Source organism: Mytilus galloprovincialis, chromosome 8, assembly GCF_965363235.1.
Source record: "Mytilus galloprovincialis chromosome 8, xbMytGall1.hap1.1, whole genome shotgun sequence".
NCBI classification, from domain to species: Eukaryota; Metazoa; Mollusca; class Bivalvia; order Mytilida; family Mytilidae; genus Mytilus; species Mytilus galloprovincialis.
The window spans coordinates 40,510,901-40,534,847 of record NC_134845.1 but is presented as its reverse complement, the minus strand read 5'-3'; the positions used below and the strand labels follow the sequence as shown (position 1 = coordinate 40,534,847).

General features: G+C 32.8%; 1 protein-coding gene across 1 annotated transcript; it reads right to left on the bottom strand.

The window, feature by feature from the left end:
- Positions 1–3,039: 3,039 nt before the first annotated feature.
- LOC143041928 (uncharacterized) lies at positions 3,040–23,781 on the bottom strand. The gene is made up of 10 exons (XM_076214075.1): positions 23,709–23,781; positions 19,095–19,224; positions 16,708–16,855; positions 15,708–15,902; positions 14,297–14,642; positions 13,678–13,814; positions 7,598–7,792; positions 6,977–7,316; positions 5,403–5,739; positions 3,040–4,470 (listed from the first exon to the last, which is right to left on the bottom strand). Exons 2-10 carry the CDS (start codon positions 19,181–19,183, stop codon positions 4,437–4,439), a joined length of 1,821 nt encoding a protein of 606 aa, XP_076070190.1. The 5' UTR covers positions 19,184–19,224; positions 23,709–23,781; the 3' UTR covers positions 3,040–4,436.
- Between the last annotated feature and the right edge of the window lie 166 nt (positions 23,782–23,947).

The following is a 23,947-nucleotide window of genomic DNA, read 5'->3' as shown; positions in this document are numbered from 1 at the left end:
TGTTTATCAGGTCAGGATCTATCTGCCCTGGAATTTTCAGATGAATCGGATAACCGGTTGTTAGGTTGCTGCCCCTGAATTAGTAATTTTAAGGAAATTTTGCCATTTTTTGTTATTATCTTGAATATTATTATAGATAGAGATAAACTGTAAACAGCAATAATGTACAGCAAAGTAAGACCTAAAAATAAGTCAACATGACCAAAATGGTCAATTGACCCCCTAAGGAGTTAAAGCCCTTTATAGTCAATTTTTAACAATTTTCATAAAATTTGTAAATGTTCACTAACATTTACCACTGAAACTACTGGGCCAAGTTCATTATAGATAGAGATAATTGTAAGCAGCAAGAATGTTTAGTAAAGTAAGATCTACAAACACATCACCATCACCAAAACACAATTTTGTCATGAATCCATCTGTGTCCTTTGTTAAATATTCACATAGACCAAGGTGAGCGAAACAGGCTCTTTAGAGCCGCTAGTTTTTCTTGATATATTCTACAGAACCAAGAAAATAGTTGAACGAGTAGTTTTTCGTATCATTTGCAAATGAAAAATTAAATATTCAAATATAGATCTATGCTAGTATTAGTATCATTTAACGTTTTACTCTTTTTAAATTAGCAATGTGAGAATCAGGTGAGACAAGGCTCTTGTTTGGTTGAAATTTCACATTTGATAGTGATAAAAATCAAGAGTAAAAAGAAGATTATGATCCATAGCACTAACATAATACAGCTTACGTAACAGAAATCTTAATCCTTAGCACTTTCGTTAAACTACATTAGAATTTGTAGATTTTTGTGCATGTTTGGTAAATATACAAGAACTAACTGAATCATTTTTCAAATATTTTTCTCCATGAGAAACACCTTTCGTACACATAATAATAATTTGATTGCTCTGGTATTCCATTGATATTTTGCACTTACCTATGAATACAATCAAATAATTTACAGATTATGTAATTCTGCAATAAAGGATAATTCTCCTTCAGTAGAAAAGAGGGATAAGAGACACCAAATGAACAATCAACAATAATAAGTTGTAGAAAACAACATTGCCATGGCAAAATACGACGAAAACAAAAAAAAGACAAGAAAGTCAACAAACCATAACTTATCAAGAATGGCATTAAAATTAGAAAGACAATAGCATAGGGAACATGTATACTAATTTTCAAGTTGATTGGACTTCAACTTCATCCTGAACACCTTGACCAAAAACTTTAACCTGGAACTTGCACTATCATTTCTATGATCAGTGGACCATGAAATTGGGGTAAAAACTCTAATTTGACATTAAAGTTAGAAAGATCATATCATAGGGAACATGTTTACTAAGTTTCAAGTGATTGGACTTCAACTTCAACAAAAACTAACTTGACCAAAAACTTTAACCTGAAGTGGGACGGACAGACGGACGAACAGACCAGAAAACATAATGCCCCTCTACTTTCGTAGGGGGGACATAAAAAACTGCAGACTGAGCAACACTAGTATAGGGGAGGGTTGAGATCTCATAAACATGTTTAACCCCGCCGCATTTTTGCGCCTGTCCCAAGTCAGGAGCCTCTGGACTTTGTTAGTCTTGTATTATTTTAATTTTAGTTTCTTGTGTACAATTTGGAAATTACTATGGCGTTCATTATCACTGAACTAGTATAAATTTGTTTAGGGGCCAGCTGAAGGACGCCTCCGGGTGCGGGAATTTCTCGCTACATTGAAAACCTGTTGGTGACCTTCTGCTGTTGTTTTTTCTATGGTCGGGTTATTGTCTCTTTGACACATTCCCCATTTCCATTCTCAATTTTATTCAAAATGGGATCCCCGTTACTTATGTGATTTTATATTTTATTATTCTTGTAGTTGTACATATTTAAACACATTGAAAGTTTATATATGCTATGTCAATGTCTGAATATGTTTCACGTTTTTGTAGTTTCGATAATGCAAATGTTCAAATTAAAATAGCAACCCTTTAACATGTAAGTTTTGCAAATATTCAGTCCATGAACCATGACTGAAAGTACATGGCTAAACAAACTCAAATGAAATGAGATGTACCAATGATAATACAACTGCATACCGAATATCTTTGACTTACCACTTGTGGTTCACCATTAATGAGACTAAATCACAAACTAATACATTGTTGACGCCACCGTCGTTTTTGCTGACGCCAGAAACATCATACATATGTCTATGTCAACAAATCTCAATGAAAATGAGATATGCCAATGCTTATAAAACTGCATGCCAATTATCATTAACTTACCACTAGTGGTTCCCTTTAAAAACTGACCTAATCACAAATTAATACATGAAATCTGAGCAAACAATTTCAGTCAATAGACCATGACTGAGGGGGCGGGCCAAATAATCTCCATGGAAATAAGGTATACCAATGCTTATACAACTGCATGCAAATTATCTTTAACTTATCACTAGTGGTTCCCCACAAACTAAACTATCACAAACTAGTACATGAAAACTAAGCAAAAGTTTCAAAGTCAATTGACCATAACTGAGGGGGCAGGGCCAAATAATCTCCCTGGAAATGAGATGTGCCAATGCTAATACAACTGCATACCGAATATCTTTGACTGACCACTTGTGGTTCACCATGAACGAGAATTAATCACAAACTAATACATTGTTGACGCCACCGTCGTTTTTGCTGACACCGGAAACATCATACCTATGTCTCGCTTTTTGACTCTGTCAAGAGAGACAAAAATCATATTCATTCTCGATATCTTAACCGATTTGACAATTAGAATACTAATAAGAGGATTATAACTATACAGTATTTTTATCAGGGTGTATGATGGCCCCTTATTGATATATCCCCTTGAATTTAACTCAGATGGAGTGTAATCTCATTAGCAATTACAGCACACCTCCTCATTTTATGTTGTTTTCCAGAAAATATATATGTATAGTCATGACTAAGTTTTGTTTTGACTGTTAAGTGTGTGATTACATAGAAGTTACATATAGGACTCAGCATCTTTAAATGATAAGAAAATACAAAATTAAATAAATACATTTCATTTTTATTAGAAAATAAATATCAAAATGGAATGTCTTTAGCATGTGAATAAAATACATTAATCATGCTATTCAAATAAATGCACACCTTCTTAGGCACCAGATCCATGTACTTTTTTTTTTTTTAGATAATATAGAAAAAATTTCACCAGAATCAATTACAGATGAAACAATTTATTTATTAATAACACCATAATATTACACTGACAAAATTATCATTACATGTAACAGTTTGGCAAAATTCAAAAAGAGCAGACAATTTAACCATGAAACACATTCAACCACACTTTAAATAAAAGGAAAAAATGTCCAAATATCTTACTTACATATTAGATCATTGATAAATGGACTGAAGAAACTATAGAATATGTATTTGTATGGCTTAATTTTGAAAAATAAATCTATAAAGAATGGTTTTTTAACTGTTTCCAATGCAAACTTTTTAACCCATGTATAACATTAATAATGTAAAACTACTAATCCTTTTTTATAATGAATATACTCTGAAACAGACTTATGTTCAAACTACAGTAATTTTACAACATAAATAATAAACTAGTACATGTAGAAAGTTATAGAAGACATTGGACGGATATATAACTACCTACACAGTTTCTCTCCCATAATCAAACACTACAGAAAATTAAAGATTAAACAAAACTAAGACAAATTTTCGAGTCATAATTTTTACTCCATGGGAGCTAAATCTGACTAAAACAATCTTTTCCTCGGGTAGAGCAACCCAAAATGATTTTACATTAATGAACTGTAAATTTACATAACATGACTGTATCAATATCTAAGGAGTTTTTAGCTAATGTTGCAAATCAGATACCAAAAAAACTTTCCAATAGACTAAGCCAAAGTTATCTTAGAAAAACGCAACAATGTTAATATTATTTCTTTCTAATTTATACATTCTATGACCGTTGAGTACACATTTTATTATTTTCTAAATAAAATAAATTCCCAACAATCATAATGTAAGCTCTGTCTTTTTACCAAAAAAAGACACAATACAAAAAGGCTGTGCTGGCACTCCAAAATCTGGTACCAATTCTTTCTTTGTTTACTTATATTATTTTTGTGTATTTAGAAAAAATGACAAAAGAGGCCATACGACTGAAATACTTTTTAACAAAAATTAACAATGACAAATTTATAACTTCAAGTTAAAGAAAGTGATTAAATTGATTTGTTTGAAATATATGTAGTCTATTTAAGAACTGTTGCAGTCTCTAGTCAACCTTCTTCTTGTTATTGCTTAAATGTATATATAGAAAACGTAGGTCAGTCCTCGATTAGATATTAGTACATATACACTTCTGATCCATATATCACTAAATACTGTCAATTTGTCTGTTGTTTATCTCTGATGTAATTAGTGGTTCAGCATAGTTTTTGTTGATACCATCCTGAAAAATAAATACAATCAGATAACAAGGTGGAGAAACAAAGGAAAGGATATGATATGAACCTTTATAGACTCTGAAATTGCAAATAAAGATAAATTACTAAAGCCTTTCAATTATTTGATTATTTTATTGATAAATGAACAAGTTGATATTATCTGTACATTTATGTAATTGATATACCAGCACCAATATAAAACTATCAAGTCATAACACTTTATTTAAACGGGCGACATCATCAGTATTGCATGTATTGCTGATGCTGATATACATATATATCTGAATGAGGTTTATTTTATCATTTCTGTAGAAATATCTTAATTGTATAACGAATGCTCATACTACACCATAATTTAAAGGTTTTCTTCTATCGCTAATCAGGGGGGCCTCGGTGGCCGAGTGGTCTAAGTAGTTACTACTGTGATCACTAGCCAGTCAACACTGAAGTTGTGAGTTTTAACCCTGCTCATGCAGGTGCACTCGACTTCAATCTTAATTGACTAGATTGTCAGTTTTCCTATCAAAGGTGAGTGGTTTTCTCCGAGCACTCCAGCTTCCTCCACCAAAAAAAACTGGCCGCCATGAAATAGCCTAAATGTGGTAGATATAAGTGGCGTTAAAACACCAAAAATCAAATCAAATCTATCTCTAATCATAAGAGCAACTTAACTTCCAAAACTTCTATTTTAGTAGTCGTGTTTGAGTTCTAGAGTTCTAAAACAAATATTTGTGCATACATTATAGGCAATGAGGTTTCTAAAACTATATTTAGAATTGACATTAGCTTATGTCCAACTATTAAAAACAACATACATGAATATGTCACATTTTTCCTGTGAAATAAGGTGTTTTGCATATTGACTTAAAGCAATGGAGCAAGACAATTTGGTGAATACCTGATTCATAGACAGGGGAGATAATCTACAAAAACTTACATATTTTTTATTCTATCCACTCTTTGTTGCATAGATACATCTCCACATTGGAATGATAAAGAATCTTCACAAGTGGTTCTAATAGGTAGGTCTTTGAAATCTGTAGGGGTACTGGACCTTCTTGCATCATCTTCTGTCTCCAAGGCAAAAGTGTCCTCACAGGTAGTATTCTGTCCTGGCTTTAGTACACTACTATCTTTAAGGGTACGGATAGGGGACAAGGCAAAGGAGAACTGGTCAGCACTTGTTAGATGAGATGGAATAGATGTGTTTCCTGAGTAATTAGCACTATGAGAATTGTGTGAAGGGTCAACATTAACTGGTTGGACTGTCTGGCCTGTGAAATATAGGTTATACATGTATACTCTGTAAAATATCTTAAATGGAGATAAATCAGTACTGCATATGTGAAGCCTTGCCGAAGTCAAATCTACAACTGATGGTTACAGCTCTTCAAATATATATACAATAGATAGCTAATGCCTATTTTAATCAAATATTTGAAAAATGTTCAACAAGAATGTGTCCAAAGTACACGGATGCCCCACTCCCACTATCATTTTCCATGTTCAATTGACCGTGAAATTGGATAAAAAATATAATAAGGCATTAAAATTAGAAAGATAATATCATAGGGAACATGTGTACTAAGTTTCAAGTTGATTGGACTGCAACTTCATCAAAAACTACCTTGACCAAAAACTTTAACCTGAAACATGCACTTTCATTTTCTATGTTCAGTGGACCGTGAAATTGGGGTCAAAAGTTCAATTTGGCATTTAAATTAGAAAGATCATATCATATGGAACATGTGTACTAAGTTTCAAGTTGATTGGACTTCAACTTCATTAAAAACTACCTTGACCAAAAACTTTAACCTGAAGTGGGACAGACGGACGGACGAACGGACGAACAGACGAACGGACACACAGACCAGAAAACATAATGCCCCTCTACTATCGTAGGTGGGGCATAAAAAAGATATCCTAAAGCTGTGATAGTGCAATGTTGTTGCCTGACAACTCTGACTATCAGGCATGGAATTTAGAACCAGTCATCCAATTAAAGATGTTTGTTATTTGTCACACTGCATTTCAATGTATATTCGCTAGTATCTTATGACCTGACATTATAATATCTTTAGGTTTGCTTATGTATTTGGTTGGTGTCTTATTCAGGATAAACCTATTACTAGCACTTTCTATTATTTACATTTTTGATGCAACTTGTAATTTATACATTGTACATGTTGTATTGAGTTTGATTTAAAAATTTACATAAAATATATTACTTTTTATAAATATATAAAATATTTGGCATCACTTTAATCATGTTAATATGCCAATGTAGATTATCTATTTTTGGCATTAACAATCTAATTATCTAAGCAGCCACTTTGACAATTATGATACAGAATCTTTTAAAATACTGTACCAAAGGCAAGTTTGTGATAAAACAAATTTGTGCATAGCTGAAAATTATAGACCAAATCTTAAGTTTTCATTGTAATAGACTGTATGAATTGTAATTTAAGGAACATAAAATTCCTACAGTTTTACTTTACTGATACCTACCGTTAGGTTTTTGATATTGAAGATGATTCTCTTTAGAATCGACATATTTTGAGTTTGATTCTAGATGTTGGGCCTGATTTGATGGATATGTATGGCTCTCTGTGGTAGTCTTGTGTATTACACTTGGACAGATCTGTTCTGGGGAATATTTCTGAGATTCTTTTGGACGGATTTCTGTTGTTGTGTATCTCTGCACTTCACTAGGATAGCTTTCCTTCGACATATAGCCCTGAATTTCTTTATGACGGATTTCTTTTGGACTATGTGAAGTGTACTGGTCTCTTTGGCCATTCACTAGAGGTTCTGAACTTTTTGCTGATGGAGATGAGGATTTTTCTATCTAAAGGTAATAATTAAAACTAAGTGTATTATTATGTTGCAAATTTTCAATTGATATCAAATTGGTCAATCAAATTTAATATAAGGAAAAAATAAGTCAATTTTATGTATTTTTTCTCTCCAGAAATATATCATTAAAATCCAGTGTTTTTACATTTAAAATATGACATTTAAAGCATTCAAATTTCAAAAAAGACACAGTACAATAAAGTTGGTGCAATATTTGACCCCAATGTTTTTTCAGAGAGGTCATTTCAAAATATATCAAGCTTCTCTGATTACCTTAGACTCAACAATAGAAACTCTATTTTCCATAAGAACCATTCTGGCTGTTAGATTTTCTATCTGTTGTTGTATGCGAGTCACTACATCAATAAGATGGGGGTCTGTAGAGGTCTGATGGTCTTGCATTAACTTTGTTACTGAGGTCATAGCTGACTCAAAGCCTGATAGTCTTTCTGTTACAAGCTCAACAGACTGTAAAAAGAACAGAATATAAATTTTTATCTTACCTCCTATACATTTAAAGGAATATGATTGGTTAATAGTGTCTGCGTTTAAGGTTTTCTTAATTTTAATTTTTGAAATGGTGTTTGCCATTTTTGGTGTTTTATTCTTGATTACCTGTAAGTAAATTCTTTTTTTCCCTCAATATTGGACCTGAACTGAATTATAGGAATACTTGAATGTTGAAGCGTAGATAAATGATCCTGCATTTCTTCCTGTGCAATACTTGTACTGATGTGTATTGGTTCATACAGAGATATAGGAATACTTACATGTTGAAGTGTTGATAAATGATCCTGCATTTCTTCCTGTGCAATACTTGTACTGTTGTGTATTGGTTCATACAGAGATATAGGAATACTTACATGTTGAAGTGTTGATAAATGATCCTGCATTTCTTCCTGTGCAATACTTGTACTGTTGTGTATTGGATCATACAGAGATATAGGAATACTTACATGTTGAAGTGTAGATAAATGATCCTGTATTTCTTCCTGTGCAATACTTGTATTGTTGTGTATTGGTTCATACAGAGATATAGGAATACTTACATGTTGAAGTGTAGATAAATGATCCTGTATTTCTTCCTGTGCAATCTTTGTACTGTTGTGTATTGGTTCATACAGAGATATAGGAATACTTACATGTTGAAGTGTAGATAAATGATCCTGTATTTCTTCCTGTGCAATACTTGTACTGTTGTGTATTGGTTCATACAGAGATATAGGAATACTTACATGTTGAAGTGTAGATAAATGATCCTGCATTTCTTCCTGTGCAATACTTGAACTGTTGTGTATTGGTTCATACAGAGATATAGGAATACTTACATGTTGAAGTGTAGATAAATGATCCTGCATTTCTTCCTGTGCAATACTTGTACTGTTGTGTATTGGATCATACAGAGATATAGGAATACTTACATGTTGAAGTGTAGATAAATGATCCTGTATTTCTTCCTGTGCAATCTTTGTACTGTTGTGTATTGGTTCATACAGAGATATAGGAATACTTACATGTTGAAGTGTAGATAAATGATCCTGTATTTCTTCCTGTGCAATACTTGTACTGTTGTGTATTGGTTCATACAGAGATATAGGAATACTTACATGTTGAAGTGTAGATAAATGATCCTGCATTTCTTCCTGTGCAATACTTGTACTGTTGTGTATTGGATCATACAGAGATATAGGAATACTTACATGTTGAAGTGTAGATAAATGATCCTGTATTTCTTCCTGTGCAATCTTTGTACTGTTGTGTATTGGTTCATACAGAGATATAGGAATACTTACATGTTGAAGTGTAGATAAATGATCCTGTATTTCTTCCTGTGCAATACTTGTACTGTTGTGTATTGGTTCATACAGAGATATAGGAATACTTACATGTTGAAGTGTTGATAAATGATCCTGCATTTCTTCCTGTGCAATACTTGTACTGTTGTGTATTGGATCATACAGAGATATAGGAATACTTACATGTTGAAGTGTAGATAAATGATCCTGTATTTCTTCCTGTGCAATACTTGTATTGTTGTGTATTGGTTCATACAGAGATATAGGAATACTTACATGTTGAAGTGTAGATAAATGATCCTGTATTTCTTCCTGTGCAATCTTTGTACTGTTGTGTATTGGTTCATACAGAGATATAGGAATACTTGCATGTTGAAGTGTAGATAAATGATCCTGTATTTCTTCCTGTTCAATACTTGTACTGTTGTGTATTGGTTCATACAGAGATATAGGAATACTTACATGTTGAAGTGTAGATAAATGATCCTGCATTTCTTCCTGTGCAATACTTGTACTGTTGTGTATTGGTTCATACAGAGATATAGGAATACTTACATGTTGAAATGTAGATAAATGATCCTGCATTTCTTCCTGTGCAATACTTGTACTGTTGTGTATTGGTTCATACAGAGATATAGGAATACTTACATGTTGAAGTGTAGATAAATGATCCTGTATTTCTTCCTGTGCAATACTTGTACTGTTGTGTATTGGTTCATACAGAGATATAGGAATACTTTCATGTTGAAGTGTAGATAAATGATCCTGTATTTCTTCCTGTGCAATACTTGTACTGTTGTGTATTGGTTCATACAGAGATATAGGAATACTTTCATGTTGAAGTGTAGATAAATGATCCTGTATTTCTTCCTGTGCAATACTTGTACTGTTGTGTATTGGTTCATACAGAGATATAGGAATACTTAATTACATGTTGAAGTGTTGATAAATGATCCTGCATTTCTTCCTGTGCAATACTTGTACTGTTGTGTATTGGTTCATACAGAGATATAGGAATACTTACATGTTGAAGTGTAGATAAATGATCCTGTATTTCTTCCTGTGCAATACTTGTACTGTTGTGTATTGGTTCATACAGAGATATAGGAATACTTACATGTTGAAGTGTAGATAAATGATCCTGCATTTCTTCCTGTGCAATACTTGTACTGATGTGTATTGGTTCATACAGAGATATAGGAATACTTTCATGTTGAAGTGTAGATAAATGATCCTGTATTTCTTCCTGTGCAATACTTGTACTGTTGTGTATTGGTTCATACAGAGATATAGGAATACTTTCATGTTGAAGTGTAGATAAATGATCCTGTATTTCTTCCTGTGCAATACTTGTACTGTTGTGTATTGGTTCATACAGAGATATAGGAATACTTAATTACATGTTGAAGTGTTGATAAATGATCCTGTATTTCTTCCTGTGCAATACTTGTACTGTTGTGTATTGGTTCATACAGAGATATAGGAATACTTACATGTTGAAGTGTAGATAAATGATCCTGTATTTCTTCCTGTGCAATACTTGTACTGTTGTGTATTGGTTCATACAGAGATATAGGAATACTTACATGTTGAAGTGTTGATAAATGATCCTGCATTTCTTCCTGTGCAATACTTGTACTGTTGTGTATTGGTTCATACAGAGATATAGAAATACTTACATGTTGAAGTGTAGATAAATGATCCTGTATTTCTTCCTGTGCAATACTTGTACTGTTGTATATTGGATCATACAGAGATATAGAAATACTTACATGTTGAAGTGTTGATAAATGATCCTGCATTTCTTCCTGTGCAATACTTGTACTGTTGTGTATTGGTTCATACAGAGATATAGGAATACTTACATGTTGAAGTGTAGATAAATGATCCTGTATTTCTTCCTGTGCAATCTTTGTACTGTTGTGTATTGGTTCATACAGAGATATAGAAATACTTACATGTTGAAGTGTAGATAAATGATCCTGCATTTCTTCCTGTGCAATACTTGTACTGATGTGTATTGGTTAATACAGAGATAGAGAAATACTTACATGTTGAAGTGTAGATAAAAGATCCTGCATTTCTTCCTGTGCAATACTTGTACTGATGTGTATTGGTTAATACAGAGATAGAGAAATACTTACATGTTGAAGTGTAGATAAATGATCCTGCATTTCTTCCTGTGCAATACTTGTACTGATGAGTATTGGTTAATACAGAGATATAGGAATACTTACATGTTGAAGTGTAGATAAAAGATCCTGCATTTCTTCCTGTGCAATACTTGTACTGATGTGTATTGGTTCATACAGAGATATAGAAATACTTACATGTTGAAGTGTAGATAAATGATCCTGCATTTCTTCCTGTGCAATACTTGTACTGTTGTGTATTGGTTCATACAGAGATATAGGAATACTTACATGTTGAAGTGTAGATAAATGATCCTGTATTTCTTCCTGTGCAATACTTGTACTGTTGTGTATTGGATCATACAGAGATAGAGAAATACTTACATGTTGAAGTGTTGATAAATGATCCTGCATTTCTTCCTGTGCAATACTTGTACTGTTGTGTATTGGATCATACAGAGATATAGAAATACTTACATGTTGAAGTGTTGATAAATGATCCTGCATTTCTTCCTGTGCAATACTCGTACTGTTGTGTATTGGATCATACACAGTGTTCTAGGATTTTTTTGGCACCTTGACTTACCACGGGTAAGATCAATAAAAATATTACTTACCCACATCTAAAAGTTTAATCCGCCAACCAATGCGGACGGCGCAAAGCTCGCCGCCCCCGCCCTTATGGCCGGGGGTCTGGGGGCCGCTCAAAAAACTTTTATGACATGCTTTAAATTATATGTTGTGAAGTTTGTCTGAACAAAGCTGGCAGGGGTTTCATTATCTTTTGTGTTGACCGGCACATTCCTATTTGTAGGTGGTACTTTTCAATATATTCAATGAACATCTTATATAAAAATTCCTGAATTCAGGCGGTACTTATCTGTAGCATAGGAGGGTAAAAGTACCGGGTACCGCCTCCTAATGAATGGCCTGAGCTGGATTCGGATACGATTGAATTTTGTACAAAATTTAAAAAAAACGATTTCTTACTAAATTTGACAAATATGTTATAGTTATTACTATGTCATTTATTAAGAGTTATAATAAATGCAACTGTAAGTTTATTTTCCTCCGATGACAAGAAAAAAAATCGTTTATGTCCCGATTTTAGCACCAGTTATCAATCCGGATTTTCCGATTTTACCGACACCGTGACCGACTTTTAGAATGATAGGTGAAGAATGTGGTCTCTTTTGCGCTTGATTACACCTAGTAAACGAGTGCTTGAATAAAAGCGCCGATAGACATCGACAAAATCTTCGATCTTTTATCAAAGTTTTTTCTCGTGATTTAATAAAAATAAAAAGCAGATATGGGAAAATTGAAGAGGACCAGGAAATTTCAAGAGTTTTTCGGCTTCCCCGAACTTGAAAATTGACTTACCACCGGGTGACAAAGGCTAAAAAATGACTTACCCGTTGTCCTAATCCACTTACCCCGGGTAACGGGTAATGGGAATCCTAGAACACTGATACAGAGATATAGAAATACTTACATGTTGAAGTGTAGATAAATGATCCTGCATTTCTTCCTGTGCAATACTTGTACTGTTGTGTATTGGTTCATACAGAGATATAGGAATACTTACATGTTGAAGTGTTGATAAATGATCCTGCATTTCTTCCTGTGCAATACTTGTACTGTTGTGTATTGGATCATACAGAGATATAGAAATACTTACATGTTGAAGTGTAGATAAATGATCCTGCATTTCTTCCTGTGCAATACTTGTACTGTTGTGTATTGGATCATACAGAGATAGAGAAATACTTACATGTTGAAATGTAGATAAATGATCCTGCATTTCTTCCTGTGCAATACTTGTACTGTTGTATATTGGATCATACAGAGATATAGAAATACTTACATGTTGAAGTGTTGATAAATGATCCTGCATTTCTTCCTGTGCAATACTTGTACTGTTGTGTATTGGTTCATACAGAGATATAGGAATACTTACATGTTGAAGTGTTGATAAATGATCCTGCATTTCTTCCTGTGCAATACTTGTACTGTTGTGTATTGGATCATACAGAGATATAGGAATACTTACATGTTGAAGTGTAGATAAATGATCCTGCATTTCTTCCTGTGCAATACTTGTACTGTTGTGTATTGGATCATACAGAGATAGAGAAATACTTACATGTTGAAGTGTAGATAAATGATCCTGCATTTCTTCCTGTGCAATACTTGTACTGTTGTGTATTGGATCATACAGAGATAGAGAAATACTTACATGTTGAAGTGTAGATAAATGATCCTGCATTTCTTCCTGTGCAATACTTGTACTGTTGTATATTGGATCATACAGAGATATAGAAATACTTACATGTTGAAGTGTTGATAAATGATCCTGCATTTCTTCCTGTGCAATACTTGTACTGTTGTGTATTGGTTCATACAGAGATATAGAAATACTTACATGTTGAAGTGTTGATAAATGATCCTGCATTTCTTCCTGTGCAATACTTGTACTGTTGTGTATTGGTTCATACAGAGAGGCATCAGGAGATGTAGCATTTACAACTTCTATATCATCACATTCGTCAAAATTCAATCCTTAAGTTTAAATTCATGATGTTATATAATTATTTGAAATAATTTATTAACAATAAATAATTACATCAGACATGTTAGAAAATTTACTTTAATCCCCCACGTCAAATATGGTCTTTTTTCAGAGATAAAATGAAAAATGATAAAATAATCTAATTGTGTGTAAAATTAAAGGCGTAATTGTCAATATTTTCTTTATCTTAATAAATGCAAAGTAGTTTAAAGAAATTTATGAACATTAAAATGTACATGTACAAAGATGTGGTTAAAATCTATCTATGAAGTTCACACATTTTTAATAGCCAATTCAAATTGATTTTTTCTGAACAAATTATACTTCTTAATGTCCTGACATGTTTTTTTCATGCATCCGTAAAACAGCGATATCACAAATAAACATAGAAAGTTCCATTGAATGGCAATTTTCCAAGAATCAAGCAGATGCATGTGTACATGCTATTAGCCTTTTTCAAAAGTTAACTTACCTTTACTTGCATTGGTATCACTTGTTCTGGACAATTTGCATGGCAGCTTTGCAATGGCAGGGGTCACTACAGCATATCTAAATCCTCTCGATGGATGTTCATCCATCCGCACTATCTCCTTCGTGACTCCAGGAGACATGTTTACTATGGTAACTGGAGATGGTGGCTCTTTGTGTGCCACATGTCTAGAGCCTTGATACTTGGGTGGCTGTTTTAATTCGTTCACAACTTCCTCCGATGCAAATGTAACCTGTTTGTGATCAGCTGATCCTGGACGAGAGGAGGACTTTGCTGTGACTGATTGGGATGGTGGTCTTGTTAAATCTGTCAGTTTGGGTCTAGATGACTTGAAAATGCAATAATTAAACAAATTAAAAACACTGATAAATCTAAATCAAGAATGACTTAAGATATATTACAAGTACATGTGCAAATCAAAAACAATAAAAGTCAATATCAACAAAAAAACATAACAAGTTGAAGATGTTGCTCTACTTTTTATGTAAAGTGTATTTTTACATGTTTTTATTTAAATGTATTTTTGATTGAGTTAAGCCATTTCAATTCATATTTTATAGTATAAAATTGAGAATGGAAATGGGGAATGTGCCAAAGAGACAACAACCTGACCATAGAGCAGACAACAGCAGAAGGTCACCAACAGGTCTTCAATGCAACGAGAAATTCTCGCACCCGGAGGTGTCCTTCAGCTGACCCCTAAACAAATATATACTGGTTCAGTGATAATGAACACCATACTAAACTCGAAATTGTACACAAGAAACTAAAAGTTAAAATGATACAAGACTAACAAAGGCCAGAGGCTCCTGACTTGGGACAGGCGCAAAAATGCGACGGGGTTAAATATGTTTGTGAGATCTCAACCCTCCCCCTATACCTCTAGCCAGTGCAGAAAAGTAAACGCATAACAATACGCACATTAAAATTCAGTTCAAGAGAAGTCCGAGTCTGATGTCAGAAGATGTAACCAAAGAAAATAAACAAAATGACAATAATACATAAATAACATCAGACTACTAGCATTTAACTGACCGGACCTCAATTTAACTGAGTGTGTTTTTGTATGTTGTCATGTAACACATCTACAAATGTATCTCAGGTTAGGATGAAGGTTGGTGCCTGTAAAAACATTTAAACTCCCTGCATTTGTTTGCACCTGCCCTAAGTCAGAAGTTTGATGTTCAGTGGTTGTCATTTGTTAAGTGAGAACCAAGGGTCATTGTTGAAGGACGTACTTTGATCTATAATTGCTAACTTTTTAAACATTGGGAATAAGAATTTTTCATTTAGTATTTCGATATCATTTTCTTTCTCATATGAACATGATAATTTACAATGAATATTGTCTATAATCATGATAATCAAATAACGATTAAATCAAACTCAATACCTTTTTATTGAGATTATGTGAAATGGTAGAAACAGCTGATGTTGTGGACTTTTTATTAGGTTGTAAAGATTTGTTCTTCTGCCTGATCATTTGTATAACATCAGCACACATGATAATCTTTCTTTCAGCAAATCCAGCATTGAAGAACTGTTCTTTAGTCACTGGTGGTTTGTAAGTAAACATATCTCTCATCAACTGCAAAGCAAATCAAAATTTTATTAATATCAGTTTTTGATGATCCATTCAACACCAGCTAATCTGATTCATTTCTGTGTGAATCACCTTGTATTTATTATGCATCATATTCACTTGATCTTTGAGCCCTCTGACCTTAATTCAATTTTCACAATCAAAGCTTGTCAAAGATAAGCATGACAACCTTTATTTACTAGCAAACAATGTATTTTGGTGTGGATGCACATATTGCAACAACAACATGAAACACTTCTAGGTTACAAAATGACAGACCAGCACTTATTCCCTCTACTGTTCTCAAACATACACAATTTCGGAGCACCTGAGATCACCCTGGTGGGGTTCGTGTTGCTTTTTCTTTAGTTTTCTATGTTGTGTCATGTGTTCTATTGTTTGTCTGTTTGTCTTCTTTCATTTTTAGCCAGGCGTTGTCAGTTTATTATCGATTTATGAGTTTGACTGTACCTCTCGTATCTTTCGTCCCTCTTTTAAACAGTCACATGCAATTTGCAAAATGACTAAATTATTGGTGAAACGATTTTGCACAAATTTGTAGCCTCACTGTGATTTTGAGATGAAAAACAGAAAAAGAACTCTGGTGTTTTGTTTAGTCAAGTTGTTTAGTCAAGTGTTTGGAGGGATTTTGTGACTTGAGTTAATACATTTTATCCCTATTTTTCCACATATAATTTCATAAATCTATATCTATCATCTTTGTTTTTACAGGATAAATAGAACATGTAAATGCCCAACTCTAGTGATGATATGCTTGCATCATGGTTTTAAGTTAACAATGTAACAATACCTTATACACAGCTTCTATAAACCTGAAATCTGTTTTGCCATACAATTCTGTATCTGATGATGAGATCATTTCAGCTATGGCATGACTATAACTGGTAAACAGATAATGATATATTGGCAGGAAAGCTGTGGGTGTCCCCTGTGACATTCTAAAATAATAAAACATCCTATCAATATTCTATTCTTCAAGACATGTAAAAGAAGCTCAGAGGATGCAATCATATTTTCTTATACCTTCATGACCTTGATGTACTAGAAATGAAAATTTTCAGCATGAAGGAGAAATGTGCTAACATAATTGTTACATTTTGAATTTAATTCAAATAGGATTGGAGTTTCAATAAGTACACAACAGCCGTGTGAATTTTGCTTTTTCCACCGGCCCACTGTGGACAGCCCCCCAAAAGAAATTACATGCCCACTCCTGGAGTGGGCAGAGTGGACCAGCTAGAAATTTTGCCCAACCACTCACCCAGTTCCTACTCCCACTGTGGACGGGTGGACAACGTAAAATCCACCTGAGCTGTAGTGTATTCTGTTATTGCTACAAAGATTTGGATGAAACAATGTGGGTTGTAATTACTATACCAAAGTACATAGATTTTCAAAAGCAAGAAAGTTGGAAGCTTGGAAGTCCATTAGCTATGCCATTGAATTTCAGTAAATCAATAACCATTCAGTCAGATTTTATATATTTTTATGGACTTCAAAAAAATTGTTGCACACATGGTAGTGATTAACTTCATACTAACTATGTCCAACTGCAAGTTACAAGAACACAGAAATGAAACTTTTAAATTAACAAAAAGCAAGCTTATATCTAAGCTTCTATCTATAAGGCAAAAATTAAAATATTGTTTGTTTGCCCTTTTCCGACCCTATGTTTTGAAACAGGGTAGGTAGGTAGGTAAAATATTTCATTTTTCTTTCCCAAAAAATAACTTAGCTTGGTACATTTTTTGTCATGGGTAGGCAGGTACATGTAGGTATAATATTTTATTTAATAGATACAAAATCTGCATGATGTCATTTTTAAAATTGAGAATGGAAATAGGGAATGTGTCAGAGACAACAACCTGACCATAGAACAGACAACAGCAGAAGGTCTGTATTTCTTTTGTTTAAGTATGCTTTTGCTAATAAGTATTATAATAGTCCCAGGAAGTTTTGAAAAAAAAATTATCATGAAGAATGTGAATTAATTCATATGCACTACTACATTGTAATTTGTTTTCAAATATCAAAATATAGGGCTGTGCGGCATATTTTCAACGTTTATATGCCTGGAACTTTTAAGTTTCAACTTACACCAATATTCTGCACTACCTACCGTGTACACTTACCTCGATTGTAAGGTTTTCTGTAAGAGATAACTTTGTCCTGGTAAAATGTGTCCCTAGAGTGTTTAAAAATGCTACAAGTCTTGAGCTCAATTGTCACGTATTTTACATCACATAATTTATAAATGATCTGTATGGAAAATATTCTCCACTTTACTGACATTTGGTTCATGTCAGATATAAATAATATATCAATGCTGGTCGAAGGCATCTTTAACATAATCATCCTGATCTACGGATCACCAAAGGCCATCCCTAGGCCTACATCTATAGGTTTCAACGTCCATTTACAAAATAATTTGTACACACATTGAAAATTTTGTATTGGACGAACTTTTTTTTTAATGAACCCTGCTCTTCAAGTATAAAGACACAGAGTAACATTTGTCATATCTTGAAACTCTCGAGTTCACTTCAGAATTTGAAGAGTATCACGTGAACGCTCTCGAGTTGCTATTCGGAACAACTCCATTTAACTCTACGGTAAGCCCCTGACTAAGCACATAAAAAAAAGAAAAATTCTGATTGGTTTAACATCATTCAAGGGTTTGCCGAGTTTAACCCTGGCTCAGTGAGGGTAGAACCCGGGATAAGCAGGGTTAACTTGAGATGTTCTAGTAAACTTGGATTGTTGAAACCGCAGTTAGTAAAGTGAACTCGGCCTGATTTCAAAGCTTTCAACTTCGATTTCAAACAAGTGCTTTAAAACTCTAAATGCAAGTGGTCATGTCAAACGGACTAGACCTTATATGGGAAAGATAAAACCAGAGGATTCCGGTAAAAAAGTTATGAGCGGGAAATACAAATATAAGATTTTTTGTAAAAACGAAAAAAATACAATAAAATAAAATCTTGCTGGTAAATAAAAATAAAAGATTTTCAGGCGGAACAAATTTATAGTGTTGGTCGGTAAAGGGCAAGCAAACAATATTTTAATTTAAGCCTAAACATTGTATAAGAGCTGTAAAACAATCATATATAACTTCTTGAACCACATCTTTTATTGTTCAAATAAGTGTGTGTAAGACAGTTAATATAAGTAAGTTACCCTGTAAGATCAACATTGTCGGAAAACTTGATTATTTTCAATTCCTTCTGAAGTTTTCTCAAATTGTTTGCAATATCACCAGTTGCCATCTCTTGATAATTACATCCGTCTCAGTAAGCTACCCATGTACCTACAATAGATATATAGGCAAATGAAAAATATTATTATGATTATACCAGATACTGATTTTTCCAGCTGAATTGAGACTGGCAACCTAATCTTTATAATCAGTTGTAGTCAGGGGACTTACTGAAATAAGTGATTTTTAAATCACTTATTTGAGTAGCAAATTCGAGGTTTTGTCACAAATTGGGATTATGTAGTTTTTTCAAAATTTTAAACACATAGGTTTAAATAATATCTTTAATTAGTAAAATTAAAAAAAACCAAACTTTTTGCTTCTTTTAAGTAGCAAGGTTTATGCCTTTGATGCTATCATTTAGCTGAAAATTCTATTTTAGTTGAAAAAATGCTATAATAATGGCTTTACATAATGAACTGATACTTTCTTAAAAGATTTTTCCCAGCAGTGGGAGTATTTTTCCTGTGAAGTTCAAGGTTTCATCTTTCAGATTATGTAATAAAATTCTACTGTTCGCGATAAAAATTCCACTGTTCGGGGGTGTTGAAATTAGTGGGGGTTATTAAAAGAATGATACTTAAAGAAGTGATTTTTGAGAAGGAAATTGAGGTCTGATACTTAAACAAGTGATTTTTATGTCATTATCCTAGATTCAGTACAAGGTCATCACCTGAAATGACCTGGTCATCCTAGACAACACAGATGTTGGTTCTGATAAGTTTAGAAACATAATTAGTCCCTGGATCATTAGTATTCTATATTTAAAGCTACAATAAGATTAAATCATTTCTTCAAGTGATTAATTTGTACTACTTAAATAGGTGATTATTAAAGAAAGACAACTCTAACTTCCAACCTTTATGGAAATAATGTTACTTGAATCAGTGATTTAGAAAATCACTTATTTAAGTAAGTCCCCTGACTGATCATTGTTGATACAAACATGGTGTTCATCATTTAAAAATTTAATAAACAAGAAGTAAAATTGAATCAACACAGCAAATGTGTAACTTTTAGATGCAGTTGTTGCCTTGGTGTCCATGTTCCTCATACTTGTTACTTAATATATGTATGCTATGGACAAATTCTTTATTTTCTATCCTGTCTTGTAAATATATGTTTTAAATTAATGAAGCATCAAAGTCCTAGACTTTGTTAATGTCTTAATCATGCTTGACAATTTCTAGTTTCACAGCAGATGGATGTACACATTATGACTATATTTTCCTTTTATATGACAATGTATGAAGGCTTTGTTAATAAATATATTAATTTTTCTCTGACAGTTCATAAGATCTTCAATTAAAGTAAATCATTTTGTTAAATGTTTCAAAAACTAGCTTATAAGTTTGAAAAATCTTAAAATATGTCGGACAAACGGGGACATTTTTGGATGAGAATTTGTTCCATTTGCATCATTCAAAGTCAAAAACAAAATCAAAACTTTGCTGTTTATACTAATATCTACAGCTGGTGTTCCTCAGCAAGAGGTAAAATGGTTCATTATTAAATAAATGGATAAAATGAAACCATAAAAAACTGTTGGATGAACAGCGTACAAAATTCATTTATTGTAGGACAAACATAGGACAGATTATATTCCCTGTCGGACAAACATAGGACAGAATTCATTATTTTACTGATCTCAATGGCAATTTAAAAATGGGCACCTCTTCAGAAGAGACGAGGAAGAGTCTGAGAACTATTTTTAAATTTATGTGGACTTGCTAGTTGTTAACAAGTTTCTTTTACTTTTAAAAAGCTGTTACGTCCGACATTAGAGATTTTGTCCTAAGGTTCGTCCAACAGAACATTATAGGACTCTTGTTACGTCCTAATTTTCAAAATTATGTCAAATTTACACTGTCAACAGTTTAAAACCTCTTTATTTTTCATATATAAGGTAGTATTTAAGGTTAAGTTATTGTCAAAGTGGAAGTGAAATTGATTCCGTGACTTGTGGAAGCCATTGCAGTGTTCTCCCCAGAAATTTCGGATAGCATCACATTTTGCGTAAAAAAAATAACTGTATTTTTTTTAATGTTGTTTGTCGCGTCGCGTTGATACTCTATTTCCTTTATATGTTTTAGTTTAGATTGTTCAATTCATAACTGAGAATACAATCAAACTATAACCACAAAACAGTTGTTTCAGTTTATGTTTTCTTTATTCATTTATAGTAACAGAATTATTTTTTTCCTCTTGTGCCAAATAAAAATAAATATGTGGTTTCAGTTACCCAACAACAAGTCAAATGAATGAATGGTTCATTATAGATCAACCTGTTTATATACGAAACTAAATATCTAGTACACAAAATTAACTATTTTTTTTATATTATATCAAGTAAAGATAAAGTAGCAAAAAAAATCAATTTAAAAACTTTTTTTTATCATGTTTATGAAATTCATTGTTTCATGGCACTCAATGAATTAGTCCCAGTTGTTTCTTATCTCTACATCAAAATGATATGTATTTTAAACAAAGTTATCTTACAAATAGTCTGTTAATGCGTAGTTTTCTCTCTTGGTATATTTTTTCTGTCTACTGTCCATCTGTTGTCATTATCGTGAAAATGCGGATTTTTGTCATATCTGGTCCGGTTCCGATCCGCAGTTTACACAAATATGTGCAATGGCGGCCGTAGAAAAATTTACGAAAATGAGTCCGAGAATAAACATTGTTTGACAAAAGATTGTGCATGAATAAGACGCTTTTAATGCATTAAATGGATTAAACATAAACTTAAGCCAATTATGATAACTTTTTAAAGAAGTATTAAACTTAGTTTAGCTCTAAACCAAAATTCTCGCTCTCGTATTACCGGAAGAGACAGAAAGTAATTTTTGGAGATTGAACAAGATTGAAACGATTTTTTTTTTTTTTCTAAAAGGTCGTTTATTTGTTCATCTCTTTGAAATTTCGTAATACAAAATGTAGATTTCGAATTGTTTTGTGATTGCATTTTTCCATGTCGAAATTGGTGATTGCAGACACGTGGTATTTATAGTCATGTCACAAGTGTCAGCTTGGGATATTCGCATCCAAACAGTTATCACCCTGAGGGCAATTAACACCTAGCTATTTAATCTCTTAATTGCCTTTAGTGTCCGACTTAAAGGGATTACAATTAAAGGTGATATAATTTTTATGATCATAATCGATAATAGATGAAAGTTCAAAATTGAGGACAAGTAAAATAGCATCTTCAAAATAATTAGAGCGTCGCAGGAATTATTATAGAATCACGGTGAAAAAATATAGCGTCGCGGTACAGCGACGCTAAAACGGCCTGGGGAGAACACTGCATTGTAGAGAATATCTTGGATGTTGGACGTAACAATAATTCGGATGTAACTTTCATCTCTTGGTTGGACAGAAAGAGCGTTCATCCCTTCGATGTCATTGACCTCGAATAAAAAGGAACAGTTGACAGCGATACCAAATGCGCAATGCGATTGTCTTAAAATATGTTGTCATAAACATTAAAAAAAACTGAAACGGAGTTGGCAACTTGCAAATGAAAATTGAAATTTTCGCCCGTTACGGTTGGACAGATTTTTCAAGAGTAAACTTTAATGACAATTCCTGAAGAAAATAAAAGTTTCTGCTGTATCTTCATGATGAATTATCACATTTTAGTTAATAAGCTAAAGCCTCAAGATATTTTGTGCATTTAACTGCCCTCTATTGTTACATAACTTATATTTCATTTTCTCTTAGGAAGAAGACAGAAAATGTTAGTCCGACAACATGACCATTTAAAATTGTTTTTAATCCTTATTTTTCGAAGATTTTTCATGTTTTAGTGTCCTAAACCTTGCCAACCCTATTGTATTACCTGAAAATCCTTTTTACCTATAGTTGCCATTCATAAAATAAGGTTTATAACACAATTTTGATTTTGGGTCATTCGACCATGTCACAAAATAAGCATGCACAAAGCAGGGAATTCAACACTTCATTTATAAAATACTTTATTCAACAATAAACTTTTCATATGAGACTGTTTATATCATCTCTTCATTATACAGTGGATTGATTAGCTACCTGCATTTAAACTCAAAATAATTTAAAATATGAAAAAAAAGCATTTTTTTGGGACACCCATTGAAACAGCACTTTACTGAATTCTTAGCCATTTTCCTTTGATCTATTGACAGTATTGTTTTTTCTCTTTGATCTTTTCAATTTTAGCCAAATCTCAAACATTTGCTTCATGAAAAGTTGGCACAACTGGTAATATCATGAATATATTCTTTATCATATAAAACAATTAACAATAACTGATCTGCAAATATGATTTATGACTAATACTGAAACGATTGATGCCGAACTGGTACTGTGGCCTAAACGACATTTGGCCGAACTGGTTGTAAGGACGAAACGTCTCGAAAGCATTTTGACAGTTTGAAAAAGCGGTCCAATTTATCAGTTATTCTATTTTAAACAGTTTTAATAGAGCCAAAAACCAACCAGGGAATTATGAAAAGGTATTTTAAAGTATACATATATCTTTTTAAATAACATACATGCATTACAAACTCGAAAAGGGTGTCTTAGACGAGGTTTTATGAACAAGTGTTTATCTGTTTACCGGGAATTTTCCAAGATAAAGTGTAGATCTTTTTTTTTTCAGATCTACATTTACACATATTTATTTTGTTGGCAAAAAAGCAACTTGAGTTTAAGAAATAGTAAACCAAAATGATTAATTTTATAAAGTTTAATATTTGCGTCAATCTTACATATTTTTTTGTCATTTGAATGT

What these genes read in the sequence shown, in the direction of transcription:
- LOC143041928 (XM_076214075.1), bottom strand. Translation starts at nt 19,183, where the DNA reads ATGGCAACTGGTGATATTGCAAACAATTTGAGAAAACTTCAGAAGGAA. An exon ending in GACAATGTTGATCTTACAGG is followed by an intron (nt 16,856 to 19,094) that starts GTAACTTACTTA and finishes TTATTATTTTAG; the next exon opens with AATGTCACAGGGGACACCCA. An exon ending in TTTCTATTGTTGAGTCTAAG is followed by an intron (nt 7,317 to 7,597) that starts GTAATCAGAGAA and finishes TATTACCTTTAG; the next exon opens with ATAGAAAAATCCTCATCTCC.